The sequence below is a fragment of the Puma concolor genome, chromosome B3, assembly GCF_028749965.1.
Source record: "Puma concolor isolate L17-30 chromosome B3, mPumCon1.1.hap2, whole genome shotgun sequence".
NCBI lineage: Eukaryota > Metazoa > Chordata > Mammalia > Carnivora > Felidae > Puma > Puma concolor.
Genome location: NC_141672.1, coordinates 41,346,070 through 41,361,290, shown reverse-complemented (window position 1 = coordinate 41,361,290; position 15,221 = coordinate 41,346,070). Strand labels below are relative to the sequence as shown.

The following is a 15,221-nucleotide window of genomic DNA, read 5'->3' as shown; positions in this document are numbered from 1 at the left end:
TCTAGTTCTCTGAAAATGGCTTCAGAGATCAGAGACATCAGAGAGATCAGACACTGACTGTGGGTTTTTAAGGTGGTGTGGGATGGGGCCAAAACAAGAGTTCCTATACATGGTCTGAACTTCCCACTAGTGCCAAAGGTGGGAACCTGGGCTTTCTTACCAGATTGATCAGATATGGGGCAGAAGGGGAAGAAAGTGCGGTGAAGCTTAAAGCTTGTGAGCATTCACACACCAAAATATGGAGTCAGACTTTTTATTACTCAATAACTCTATATAACTAATTTACAAAATACAAAGACATTGAACGTTATGCTTATATAATTTCATCAAATTTTAAATATCTTCATTTATCTATATAATTGACAAGCAAATACTGCATATAAAACATAAAGGTGAGTTTTTTTGTTAGAGACAGAAAACAAAATTTTAAATGTTTTTCAAAAAAGTTTAAGCAAAAAATATAACCGTATCATCATTAATACAACAATCTAATTCTCAGAAATTACTCTAGCCCTTCACATTAATTTCTTTCCATTAAAGATATTAGAATAACTGATAAAATTAGAATTTTATTATTTGTTGTATTCAAAAAAATAACAGATTTAATTCACTATCAATAAAATAAATTATGTGAGATTATCACTGATGTACCACACTTTTTTTTGAAGTACCACCACTCTTTATAGTGAAGCACAGTAATTTTAAGAGCATTTTTTAGTAGCTAAGGTACAAAGTATACCTCATCATTAATTCTGCATAGTTACTGCCATCTTCTGATGGCCTGAAGTTTTCATTCTTATCAAAGCACCTAAATTACTACAAGAATGAAACTTAGGTTCTGGGGAGAAGCAGGTTTAATATTTATAGTAAATATTAATGGAAAACTATCAAATTCTATTAATTCTGCCTAAATATGGCTTGCAAAATCAAAACCAAAATAATGATAGCAAATGCTGCAAATAAAAATAAAATTAGATGACATAGGCTTAATTTCCATCAATATTTAAATATATAATCAAATAATGTAACTATGCTAACCTATTATTGCTTTAACCAACAAAATAAAGTAGTCTTCATTTTTAAAGTAATAATGTAAATTTATGCCCTAGATGGTTACAGAGCAGTTAAATAATTCAAGAAATTAGTAATTAGTTCAAAAAAAGGTAAATTGCGTTGTATTTTGTGAGGAAGATGAAAAACCTTTTACAGAAGAAGGTGTTGAGTTTTGATCCTGTTCAAATGAAAATGGAAAACTAAAATCATCTTTTCCAGTTCCAAATGTATGAGTTGAAGAGTCTGATGAAAAAGAAAATGTAAAGGCATCTTCTCCTTCTGGTTTCCCAAATAAGTTTCCTGAGGAAGGTAAATATTATAATATCATGCTATTCATGCTACATAATTTGCATAACCTACTAAGTTACAGTATGCTGCAAACAATGCGTAGGGTAACATCTTATTGCTTTTTTTTTTTTTTAATTTTTTTTTTTTTAACGTTTATTTATTTTTGAGACAGAGACAGAGCATGAACGGGGGAGGGTCAGAGAGAGAGGGAGACACAGAATCCGAAACAGGCTCCAGGCTCTGAGCTGTTAGCACAGAGCCCGATGCGGGGCTCGAACTCACGGACCGTGAGATCATGACCTGAGCCGAAGTCGGCCGCTTAACCGACTGAGCCACCCAGGCGCCCCCATCTTATTGCTTATTAAGCAGATACTTAACTATATTCCTCCTATGGGCAAAGAATTGTCCTTTGTACTATGAAAAAACAAATAGATTCAAACTTAAACCCTATTTTCGAGTAATTGGAACACAAGTATAAAAAGGGCCAGTATATATGGTAGAAAAAAGGGTAAAGCACCTCAAATGTAGAGAATACCACAGAGGCACAGAAACAGGCATGCATAAGAAGTATAAGGATAACAGAATTCAATTCAGCTCGTCAGGAGAACTAAGAAATAATAGTCATTAAAAGGGTATTAATGAAGATGAGCTTGGAAAGACTGCTGAATGTCCAACTACAGAATCTGGACTTTATTTGATATGTAAGAGGAAGACATTAAAAGTTTTCAAGTGGAGCTATGACAGGATTTGAACTGCTTTATAAGGATTACTAAGGAAAGAATGTGTAGAAAGGTTGAAATAGTAGAGCATTTAGAAGTCAGAATAACAGGAAAGGGATGACGAAAGCTTGGTCTTACAGTCATAGCAAAGGGAATGGAGAAAGAAATGCTGGGTCTGAGAGATAACTGCAGAAGTCAAATTTACTCAACTATTATTGATGAGTTACTACAATGTATTGTTTGTAGTACTGAAGGAAATGGACAGAACAGTGAAATGGACAGAACAGTGAAAAAGCTTCTATAGTTTCAAAAGGAATTTTTGTATATGTGCTGCCGAAGCAAGCACTTCAAAAGGAATTTTTGAAATCAACTTTACATAAATAATTTTAACGACTCTAAGAATTGCCCCTAAGGAAAAATATTGTTTCTCATTCATTATATTATGTAAGACTATAAAAATAAAAATATTTTAAATATCTTAATTAGAATTCTTAATTATTACTAAACAACATAAAATGCACAGTAATCTAAAACCTTATTTGAAGCAAGTCTTTTAAAGCACCTGTATTTCTTCCATAGAGAAACAATTCAATTAGTACATTAAGCAAAATAATTTATTTTGTGGCACTTTGAAGTTTCATATATCTTTAAACATCTCAATTATTTCATTCTAAATAAAGGTGAACCAACCAGAAGTAGAAGAGATAGATGGAGGGATGGTTAGATAGACAGATGGACTGACTGATTACCATATACTTGAGTTCTTCCTCTCTCCATTTTTCCACTGACTTCAGTGTACATCCATAATACTAAAATAAAGGAAAGTAGCTCTAATATAGCTATAGATTCAGAAAGAACTAAAAGCTTAAATCTGCCTTTGAATAAATGAATTTGATGTTTACATTTAATTTCAGAAGAAAAGAAGTTCATATGAAGTCTTCATAAAACTCCCATGTTCATTATAAATAAAATAGTAGATTACTGTGCAAGGTGCTGTGGACAATTCAAAGGTGAGTAAAACAGAACCCCTGTCCTCAAAGACCTGTGATTAGGAGAGATTTTATAATTATTCATAAATAATAACAGAGAGTAGAATATTCAAAAAGTAAATAAAAAAGAAACATTCAGAAAAGTGAAGGAGACATTTTTTTGGAATGAAAGGCTGAAGACAAAAGGATTTATGGAACTTGGTTTTTAACAGATAGTTAGAAAGAATTAGAAATTGAGGATTTCAGGAAGAAAAAAATGGGTAAGAAAGTACAGGCATATTTGGGATGCAGTGAATTCTTTAGTTTGGCCAAAAGCATACATTATTCTTATAAGAGAAAAGGCTTAAAAGGTATGTTGGAGCAAGGTTAGAAAAACAGGAGCATAATTTGATACTCCATGGGGAGCCACTAAAGATATTAACTAGGGAAAATAATGTGATTTTATATGTAGAAAATCCTAGAGACTCTACCAAAAAAACTGTTAGATCTAATCAATGAATTCAGCAAAGTTGCAGGATACAAAATTAATACACAAAAATCAGTAACATTTCTATACGCTAACAATAATCTGAAAAAGAAATTTTAAAAAATAATCCTCTTTACAATAGAGTAATATTGCAAATATTGTACAGAATAAAATATTTAGGAATAAACTTAACCAAGAATGGTGAAAGATCTCTACTCTGAAAACTACAAGACACTGATGAAAGAAATTATAGAAGATACAAATATACGGAAAAGTACCCTGTGTTCATAGATTGGAAGAATTAATATTGTTAAAATATCAATACCACTGAAAGCCATCTATAGATTCAATGCAATCCCTACCAAGATTCCAATGGCATTTTTTATAGAATTAGAAAAAACCCTCCCCAAATTTATACACAACCACAAAAAACTCCCAAAAGCCAAACAATCCTGCAAAAGAAGAACAAAATGGGAGGCATTATACTTCCTGGTTTCAATTAAACTACAAAGCTAATATTAATCAAAACAATATGGCACTGGCACAAAAACAAGCAGATCAACAGAACAGGGCTTGCATATACAGTCAACTAATATTTGACAAGGGAGTTAAGGACAGAGAAAAGACAGTCTCTTCAATAAATAGTGCTGAGAAAATTGGGATACTAACATGTAAAAAGGATGAAACTAGATCCCTATACCACTCACAAAAATTAACGTGAAATGGATTAAAGACTTAAATGTAAGACCTAAAACCATGAAATGTCCTAAAAGAAAACATAGGAACAAAGCTCCTTGCCACTGTCTTGACTTTTTGGGTATGATACCTACAGCATAACCAATAAAATAAAAAACAGACAAGTGTAACTACATCAAATTAAAAAGCTTCTGCACAGCAAAAGGAACAACAAAGTGAAAGTTAAAAGACAACCTATGGAATAGGAAAAATATTTGCAAATCATGTATGTGATAAGGGGGATTAATATCCAAAATACATAAAGACCCCATACAAATCAGTAGCAAAAAAACAAAAAATCCAATTAAAAATAGGCAAATGACCTGGATAGACATTTTTCCAAAAGGCCAACAGGTACTATGGTGGCCAACGGGCATATGAAAGGATGCTCAACATCACAAGTCATTAGTGAAATGCAAATCAAAACCACAATGAGAATTCATCTCATACCTGTTAGAATGCTCATCATCAAAAAGACAAGAGATAACAAATGCTGGCAAGGACGTACAGAAAAGGGAACACTTGTACACCATTGGTAGGATTGTAAACTGATATAGCCACTACGGAAAACAGTATGGAGGATTCTTAAAAAGTTAAAAATAGAACAACCATATGACCCAGCAATTCTACTCTGGGAATATATCCAAAGGAAATGAAAACATTGACTCAAAAAGATTAGTGTACCTCCATGTTCATAGCAGCATAATTTATAATAGCTAAGACATAGAAACAACTTAAGTGTCCATCAGCTAATGAATGGATAAAACAGTTGTGAGGTGTATATCTATCTATGTATAGATAGATAGATAGATAGATAGATACACACACACACACACACACACACACACACACACACACACACAATGGAATATTAAGCCATAAAAAAACAAGGACATCTTGCCATTTAAAACAACACTGATGGACCTTAAGGGCATTATACTAATTGAAGTAAGAAGTCAGACAGAGAAAGACAAATGATGTATGATTTCACTTACATGTGGAACTGAAGGAAAGGGAAGGGAAACCCATAGAAAAAAAATTCAGATTTGTGATTACCAGAGGTGGGAGGAGGGGGAGGGGAATTTGGAGGAAGGTGGTCAAAAGATACAAACTTCCAGTTCTAAGATAAATAAGTACTATGGAAGTAACTAAAACATGATGACTATAGTTAACACTGCTGTATGATATATAGGAAAGATATTAAGAGAGTAAATCCTAAGAGTTCTCATCACAAAGAAAAAATTTTTTTGCTTTTTCTTTTTATTATATCTATATGGGATGCTGGATACTCACTAAACTTATTACAGTAATAATTTTAAAATGTTTGTAAGTCAAACCATTATGCAGTACATCTTAAAATTTGTACAGTGATGTATGTCAATTATATTAACAAACTGGGGGAAAAAAAGACTAAAAACATAAGGTCCTAAAGTTTAGGAAAAGTCAGGGAGGGAACATAGGAATTTGGTCATCACCTGTATTATAATATTTGAAAGTGCTGAAGTGAATGAGTGTCAAATGAATAAGAATGTCAAAGGAGAGAATATTAACATTCTAATTTTATTAAATAAGGTTTAATTAAAAGAATGTCTACAATTGGTATATTCATTCTGGTCTCATAGCATTAAATGTCATTTATGACAATTTCAAAATTTATGTCTTCACCTTGCTGAATTCCAAATTCATATATACAATTTCTTACTTTACTTTTACTTAGCTATCTAACAGAGGCTTTTCAGTTGATAACACTTCCAAAACTAAACTCCCAGCTCCTGTTGGTCTCTAACATATGGCCTTCCATATTTCAGTAAGTGGCAGTTTCATTCTTGATGTCATCAAAATCTTCTTTGTATCATCCTTATTTCTATCTCTTAATCCTTACGTCCTGTCCATTAGCAAATCCTTACAACTCTACCTTCAGAAAGCTTAATGACCAAATCCAACCTCTTCTCACCACTTCCACTACCACTATCCTTGCCACCATTAATTTTCACCTGTAGTATTTTAATTACTTCCTAATAAATCTCCCTGGTTTCACCCTTGTTTCCATATAGTCCATTCTCCATACAGTAGCCAAATAATGCTCTTAAAACCTATTAAATCATTTCAGTCCTTTGCTCAAAACTTTCCAATAAACTGCTCATCTCATTAGGAAAAAAACCCAAAGTCCTTAATTGTCTTAGGGCCCCATATGGTTTGCTCTCCCTCCAACCTCTCTAATTTCCTACCAGTTTCTCACGCCTTATTTGATTCCAATCATACCAATTTACCCACTATTCAACACACATGCTGAGTATGCTCTCATCTCAAGACCTTTGCACCCTCTGCCTAGAACACTTAACCACATAGCTTGTACCTGGCACCTCCTTCAGGTTTTTGCTCAATGGCTGCCTTTTAGTGATGCCTTCCCTGACTCCCTTGTAACAGAGTAACCAACCGCCCAATCCAAATACTCCCTATTTCCCTTATTCCGTTTACTTTTCTTCATAATGCTGATCATCCACAGTAAGTAAAAAGCAAACATCAAGCCTGCATTGATCCAAGCCCACCTGGAAGAATGACCTTGAAGTTGGAATTCTCATAGGTCTATTTTCTTAAAAAATATGGAATTAAAGTAAATGCTGTGTCTTCCTTGTTTAGTGTGAGACTGCACCTGAATTAGGTGAGCTGTGAGTTAGGATGCAGTCCTTGGACCTTATGATTAGAATGATATTAAAAGACTGGTGGGAAACTGAGGTTGCAGATTTTCTGTTATGCACCATGCCTTTTGTCCATAGTAGCTTTACATGTCTTGTGTGAGTGATGTGGCAAATGAAACCTTATTATTTGGGTAGCTGGTGGGCCTCTCAATGAGATAAAGACACTGTACATGCTGTTATTTCCTATCCTGTATCTTTCTATAAAGCTAAGTAAATCTAAGATTAAAAGTTGTAACGTGAGTCTACCAATATCTACTGTTGTTTAGTGCACTACCTGACATATAATCGTTTGTCTACTTTGTTTCTCCCACTAGAACAAAAACCCTATGAGAACTTTGCATTCTTGTCCACTATCCTATCATCAGAGCCAAAGCAGTACTGCATATGAAATATACTATATGTATACACATATATGTTTATATTTATATGTTGAATGAATCCATTAATCATAGGATAAAAGAAGAAAGAAGATCCAATAAAAAGTAAGCACCAGAGAGAGAGGATGAAACCCAAAAACTTCAGAAGGATGAGAAGAGTCAACTATATCACATGCTGCAAAGATACTGAGTATGATAATAAATACAAAATACCCATAATGTTTGATAATTGTTAACTCACCAGTAATATTAGAGAATTTGGTAGAGTAGTGACAGAAGATGCTAAATTACTACAAAAAATGATTAGTGAGTGATGCAGAAGTAATAGAATTTTAAAAGAATAAGCTGAGAAAAATCAGAGACAAACTAAATACAAAGTGGAGAAAGTAACATGTTTTTATATGTAGCAAACTTCAAATCACTTACCAATTTCTTGTTGTGATGAAAGAGGATTTAAATTTCCCGCAGAATAATGTTCATTAAACTGAAAAATAATTTCCATTCAATATTACTCATGAAGTCAGTAGAACAGCAAATATGACATTTGTATTTGAATATAAACCCTAATTTTTCTAATAAGCATAATTAGAGTAGACAAAAATGGCAACATTCTTTTTTTTTAATGGCAACATTCTATATAGCGTACTACTGTACTTTTTTTTTGTTTTTTTTTTTAATTTTTTTTAACGTTTATTTATTTTTGAGACAGAGACAGAGCATGAACGGGGGAGGGGCAGATAGAGAGGGAGACACAGAATCGGAAACAGGCTCCAGGCTCTGAGCCATCAGCCCAGAGCCCGACGCGGGGCTCGAACTCACGGACCGCGAGATCATGACCTGAGCTGAAGTCGGACGCTTAACCGACTGAGCCACCCAGGTGCCCCGATACTACTGTACTTTAAAAAAGAAATCTATCTTTAAAACCTATCATTTAGCCTAAAAGAAGGCTTATTGATCTCATTCTGGCAATGGATAAAATCTTAAAAGGTGTATATACTGTGCTAAAAATAGTTCCTACTTTGGAATATTAATATAACCTAAAATTTTTTTAATGTTTATTTTTATTTTTTGAGAGAGAGAGACAGAGTGTGAGTGGGGGAGGGACAGAGAGAGGGAGACACAGAATCTGAAGCAGGCTCCAGGCTCTGAGCTGTCAGCACAGAGCCCAATGTGGGGGGTCAAACCCACGAACTGTGAGATCATGACCTCAGCTGAAGTCAGATGTTTAACCAACTGAGCCACCCAGGCGCCCTTATATAACCTAAAATTCTAATTTTTGATTTACTCTGAAGGCCTTTTACAAATCAGGTTCTTGGTATTGTTTTCTTGCCTATAAAAGTAACAGGAAATATGAGGAAATAGGAAATAGGAAATATGAGGATAATAGGAAATATCAAGTTTTGCTGCCAAAAGAGTCTGTTTTCTCTGTAAAAGTTTTTTTTTTAATGGGATCATGACATAGATATGACAACATAGTTTTCTGACCCATTTTTTTCTCTTAATGTTGCATTATGAGCATTTTCCCATGTCATTCTTCTTCCAAAACCAGATTCTTTTCATGGCATTTTAATATTCTTCTATATGGACATACCATACAGTTTTTTTTTAAGTTTTTACTTAAATTCTAGTTAGTTAACATACAGTATAATATAAATTTCAGGTGTACAATTTAGTGATTCAACACTTACATACAACACCTGGTGCTCATCACCCTGCATAATCCCCATCACCTATTTGACTCATCCCCCCATCCATCTCTCCTGTGGTAACTAACAGTTTGTTCTCTATAGTTAAGCGACTGTTTCTTGGTTTGCAATCATTCTTTCAATTTAGACATTTAGGTTACCTCTGTTTTTTTTTTTCTAATACAAATTACACTTGAATAAATACTGTTATGCACAGATTTATATTTTTTGACAATAAGGAAAACTGTTTTTCCTGGAGATTTTATAAGTCACTTGAATTATTTTTCCATGATTTATTCACCTAAAGAACTTGTATATATCTTATTAATCTCTATAAGCTCTTCATATATTAAAGATATTAATCTCTTCTACTATTACTGCAAATATTGCATATCACATTATCATTTTGCCTTAAAAAATTTTTTTTAACAGGGGCACATGGGTGGCTCAGTTGGTTGAGTATCCGACTCCTGATTTCAACTCAGCTCATGATCCCAGGATTGGGGGATCAAGCCCCACATTGGGCTCAGCACTGAGTGTGGAGCCTCCTTAAGCTTCTCTCTCTCTCTCTCTCTCTCTCTCTCCATCCCTCTCCCCCATGCTTCCTCTCTCTTAAAAATAAAAAGAAATTAAAATATAACAATTTTATATGGAACCAAACCCTTCTATTTTCTTTTGGCTCATCTTCCACTGTTTTAATGCTCAGAGAATCCTTCCTCTTCTTAAGATCTGATGAATATTTAAAGTTCCAAGACTTTTAGCCCATACCACTGATCAATTTATCAATCCTTGTACCATTACCACACTTTGCTTGCTCTAGGTTTCCCTTCACCAGACTTATTTTCCACAATATTATCTTATTATTAATGTCTGTAAATCTATAATACTATTTCATTCATAAAATGTATAAATTGTCTTATCTTTTTATCAGTCTAATGATGACTTTATAAACTCTCAATTTTTTTTCAAGGAACCAACCAATTGGCTTTGTCAATTTTCTCTATTGCTTGTTTTCTATTTCATTAATGTCTCTTATCCCCCTTATTTTGCCATTCTATTTACTTTGGGCTTATTTTGTTCTTCCTTTTCTAGATTTTCAAGGTGAAAACTTACATCACTGATTTTAGACCTTTCTTCTTTTCCATTAATTGAATTATTTAAATATAAACTAAATTAGTTAAAGCTATGGTTTTGTTCTGGTTTGGGCAACATCCTACAATTTTGATACACTGAATTTTTCATAATCATTTCAAAATCTTTTCTAATTTCTTTCATGATTTCTTCTTTGGCCTACGACCTAATTATTCAGGTTTTTCCTTCTACCTTATTATTGATTTCTAATTTAATTATATTGTGAGCAGACAATGTACTCTGTATGATTTCAATCCTTTTAAATTATTAAGACTCATTTTATGGTTCAGAACATGGTCTTGGTGAATGTACCATTAGCACTTGAAAAGAATATAGAGGCACACCTCAGAAATATGAGTTTAGTTCCAGACCATCACAAAAATGTATCACAATAAAGCAAGCCGAAAGAATTTTTTGGTTTCCCAATGCATATAAAAGTTGTGTTTACACTATACTGTAATCTAGTAAGTGTGCAATAACATTATGTCTAAAAAATGCACATAAATTTTAAAATACCATACTTTATTGCTAAAAAAATGCTAACCTTCATCTGAGCTTTCAGTGAGTTGTAATTACTGATCATAGACCACCATAACAAATAGTAATGAAAAAGTTTGAAATATTGTCAGAATTACCAAAATGTGACACAGAGAAAAAAGTGAGCAAATGCTGTTGGAAAAATGATGCTAGCAGACTTGCCTGACACAGGGTTACCACAAACCTTTACAGGAAAGCAGTATCTGCAAAGTACAATAAAACAAGGTATGCCTGCATAAGCTGCAGTTGCTGGATGTGTTGTTCTATAAATGTCAGGTCAAGAGGGTTGATGGTGTTGTTCAGATTTTATAGATCTTTATTGATTATGTTGTCTAATTCAATCAATTGCTTAGAGGGGGTTTTTTATTAAAAATCGCCAACTAAGTTTGTGTTTTTTTCTATTTCTCCATTTAATTAAGTCAATTTTGTTTCTTAATATTTTTTATAGTTAATATACAATGTTATATTAGTTTTGGGTGTACAACTTAGTGAATTGACAAGTTTATACATTATGCTATGTTCATCACATGTACAGCTATCATCTGTCCCATGACATTGCCATTACAGTAACATTGACTTCCTTATGCTCTGCTTTTGTTTCTGTATTTTGAAGTTGTCATTAGGCACATACACATTTGTCATTGTTGTATCTTCCTAGAGAACTGGCCCTTTTGTCCTTAAGAAATGCCCTTCATGATCTCTAGCAATATTCTCTGTCTTGAAGATTATCTAAAATGATGTAAGTATAGCCGTTGTGACCTTCTCTCACTTAGTTTTTATGATATATCTTTTTCCATTCATTTACTTTCAACCAGTTTTTATCTTTATATTTAAAGTATATTTCCATTACCCATTTATCTCTAATTAAGAGTCTATTTTGGGGGCGCCTGGGTGGCTCCGTCGGTTAAGCGTCCGACTTCGGCTCAGGTCATGATCTCGCGGTCTGTGAGTTCAAGCCCCGCATCGGGCTCTGTGCTGACAGCTCAGAGCCTGGAGCCTGTTTCAGATTCTGTGTCTCCCTCTCTCTCTGCCCCTCCCCTGCTCATGCTCTGTCTCTCTCTGTCTCAAAAATAAATAAACGTTAAAAAAAAAAATTAAAAAAAAAAAGAGTCTATTTTCTGGTTTCCCTCTCTTTTTTTCCTCTCTGGTTTCCCTCTCTTTTTTTCCTCTATGTTCATCTGTGGTTTTTTTTTTTAACGTTTATTCGTTTTTGAGAGAGCGTGAGCATGGGAGGACCAGAGAGAGAGAGAGGAAGACAGAATCCGAAGCAGCCTCCAGGCTCTGAGCTGTCAGCACAGAGCCCGACGCAGGGCTCGAACCCACGGACCAGACTGCAAGATCATGACCTGAACCGAAGTTGGACACCCAACAGACTAAGCCACCCAGGCTCCTCTGTTCATTTGTTTTGTTTCTAAAATTCCACATATGAGTGAAATCATATGGTATTTGTGTTTCTCTGACTGACTTATTTCACTTAGTATGATATGCTCTAGCTCCATTCAGTCATTACAAATGGCAAGATTTTATTCTTTCTGATGACTGAGTAATACTCCTGTGTGTGTGTGTGTGTGTGTGTGTGTGTGTGTGTGTGTGTACACACACCACATCCTCTTTACCCATTCATCAATCGATGGACATTTGGGGTTCCTTCCATAATTTGGCTATTTTGTTTTATTTTTTTTAGTTTTCAAAAAATGTTTATTTATTTTAAGAGAGAGAGAGAGAGAGAGAGAGAGGGCACACTCACACACAAGCAAGGGAGGTGCACAGAAAGAGGGAGAAAGAATCCCAAGCAGGTTCTACACTGCCAACGCAGAGCCCATTGTGGGGCTTTGTCCCACAAACCAATAGATCACAACCTAAGCTGAAATCAAGAGTCAGATGCTTAACCAACTGAGCCACCCAGGCACCCCAATTTGGCTATTGTTGATAATGCTGCTATAACATCAGGGTGCATGTATCCCTTCAAATCAGAATTAAAAGTCATGGAATTTTAAATATTCATTAGATCTTAACAAGAGGAAGGATTCTCTGAGCATTAAAACAGTAGAAGATGAGCCAAAATAAAATAGGAAAATTCCTGGATGTAGGGCAGTTCTATTTTTTAAAAAAGAGAGAGCAAGCAGGGGAGGGAAAGACAGAGGGAGACAGAGGATCCAAAGCAAGCTCCATGCTGACAGCAGAGAGCCTGATGCGGGGCTCGAACTCATGAACCGTGAGATCATGACCTAAGCCGAAGTCAGACACTTAACTGACTTAACTACTCAGGCACCCCAGGGCAGTTCTACTTTTAACTTTCTGAGGAAACTTCATACAGTTTTCCACAGTGGAAAATAGTCAACTAGTGTCGCATCAGAGTGTAGTCTTAACCACTACACTGTGCTGTCTCTACTGATCAAATAAAGTACATCTTAATTTTCAGTTTCAATTGCCAAATACAGAAATAAGCACTTTACTATCCTATCACTGAATAGTAGAATCACTATCACTATTAGAAGAAAATTACGTCTTCTAAAAAATTAACTGATGATGTTACTATGTACACATATGTAGATAAAAATACCAACTAATAACCTGGAGAATTTTTCACACTGAGAATATGTGAAGTTTGGTTAGTAGACACATGAACTATAAAGCCAAATTTATTTTTAAAGTGCCTTTAACTGCAATGTAAATCAACCCTATACTGAGATTCTTTTTTTTTTATAAATAGATATCAGCTGAAGGTACCTGAAATTGAAAACAAAAACATAATGGGAAAACTGTGCTATTCTATCAATACTCAGAATCTTCTAAAAAATTGCCTGTGCTTCGTATTCTGCCCCAAGACAGTTTGACAGTAAAGAATTAAAATTACTTGAGGTTATAGTGTACAGTTTTTTATTTTTCTTATTTTCATCTTTTAATGTTTTACTTATTTTTATGAGAGAAAGTGCAAGCAGGGAAGGGCAGAGAGAGAGGGGGACAGAGGATCCGAAGTGGGATCTGTGCTGACAGCAGAGCCTGATGCAGAGCTTAAACTGATGAGCCATGAGATCATAACCTGAGCAAAAGTTGGATGCTTAACCGACTGAGCCACCTCCAGTGCAATTTTTTAGAAATAAAACTTTAGCTTCCACCTATTACCTGATCTGATGAGATTTCTGAATCAAATGTAGAATCAAATAGATTCAATCCAGGAGATCTAGAAGTATAATTCATAAGAAAAGAAAATCCAGGGGATTCCTTTTGTGTTTGACCTTCAGGCGTTATATTTCTATTTCTGTTACAGAGAAATAAGAAATAATAAAAATGTTAAAAAATATATTACTAAGTATGCAGACTGGTAAACACCATAAGAAATACCATAGAAGTAAGAATTAGCACAGTAGGGAAAGGGAAGGAATAGTTATTGAGGTGACAAACCTCTTGAGAAAAAGATAGTTTGAAGTGAAAAATGTTAAATAAAGTAGAACAATCAAGTATGGGATGATGATAACAATGAAGTTCAACTGAGAATAAACCCTAAACTGCGTTCAGGGTCTATTCTAGGTATTTCCATTGGCATTAACTTACGTATTCCTCACAGTATCTCTATGAAATAGATATTACCACCTCCATTTTACAGAAGAAAATTTTGAAGCATAGAAAGGTTAAATGACTTTCTCCAAGAAATGTAAATGCCAACTTAAATTCAGCAATCCAGATTCAAAGTCCAAGCTTTTAACTTTGAGGCTATACTGTCCCCAACACATTGAAAGCCAATTACAAGATTTTAGTCTTAATGAGAAGTCAGTCATTACATACTGTTGCATAAGGAAGTTAAACTAGAAAATGATTTGGGAAAAATAATTAGAGAAGACAGTATACAACACAGTGGTCAAATGCATGAATTCTGGAGGCAGAAATGCCTGGGTTTGAATCACAACTCTATCACTAATGAGTTGTATCACCTGTGATTCTGTTTCCTCTTCCTCTAAGTATAATAGTGTATTTACATCTCATAAAGTTTATAAAATGTTTAGACACAGTTAATGCTATTGTTAAATATAATAGATATCTGAAGATACTTCCATAACTGTCTCCATGACCATCAATGAATCACTTAACTTTACAGATTAGTTTTCTCATCCATAAACAGAGGTTTTAGTATATGGCTGCCATTCTTTTTACAGTTCTCAGATTTGATGATGAGTTCTAGTTTGAACATACTGTGAGTCAACAGCATGACTTTCACATATAAAACGTTTATTAACAATTCAAACTACAGAAGTAGAAAATGGGTGAGAGATTCCTGAAGTGAAATTTGTTTGACATATGTTTTTAAAAAATCTTAAGATAAAAAAAAAAAAAGAATCTTAAGGTTTGTAGTTTTAAAAGGGATTAAACTACACAAAAAGGTTAAATGCAGCACTATTCTCTTGGCTGCAAGCTACAAATCTGTGGTTTCCAAAGTTAAATAATCATGTTAGAGATATTTCTGCCTACCTAGGTTACTTGACAGATGGCAATTCTTGCTTTAGACAACATAAAGGAAAATTACAGCTGGAACATTATTCAGTG

At 34.2% G+C, this 15,221-nt stretch overlaps 1 protein-coding gene across 5 annotated transcripts in view; it reads right to left on the bottom strand.

Moving 5' to 3' along the window:
* Positions 1 to 239: 239 nt before the first annotated feature.
* The window catches only part of CB3H14orf39 (chromosome B3 C14orf39 homolog), a 53,422-nt gene continuing 38,440 nt past the window's right edge, over positions 240 to 15,221 (bottom strand). For 4 of the 5 annotated variants that reach the window (XM_086709615.1, XM_086709616.1, XM_086709614.1 and 1 more), the window contains 4 exons: positions 13,806 to 13,941; positions 7,753 to 7,810; positions 2,810 to 2,869; positions 240 to 1,353 (listed from right to left, as the gene is read on the bottom strand). In XM_086709615.1, the coding sequence (XP_086565741.1) occupies positions 1,154 to 1,353; positions 2,810 to 2,869; positions 7,753 to 7,810; positions 13,806 to 13,941 (454 nt within the window). In that variant the 3' untranslated portion in view covers positions 240 to 1,153. The remainder of the gene's footprint in view (positions 1,354 to 2,809; positions 2,870 to 7,752; positions 7,811 to 13,805; positions 13,942 to 15,221) is intronic. The other variant, XM_086709617.1, reaches the window with a different exon arrangement.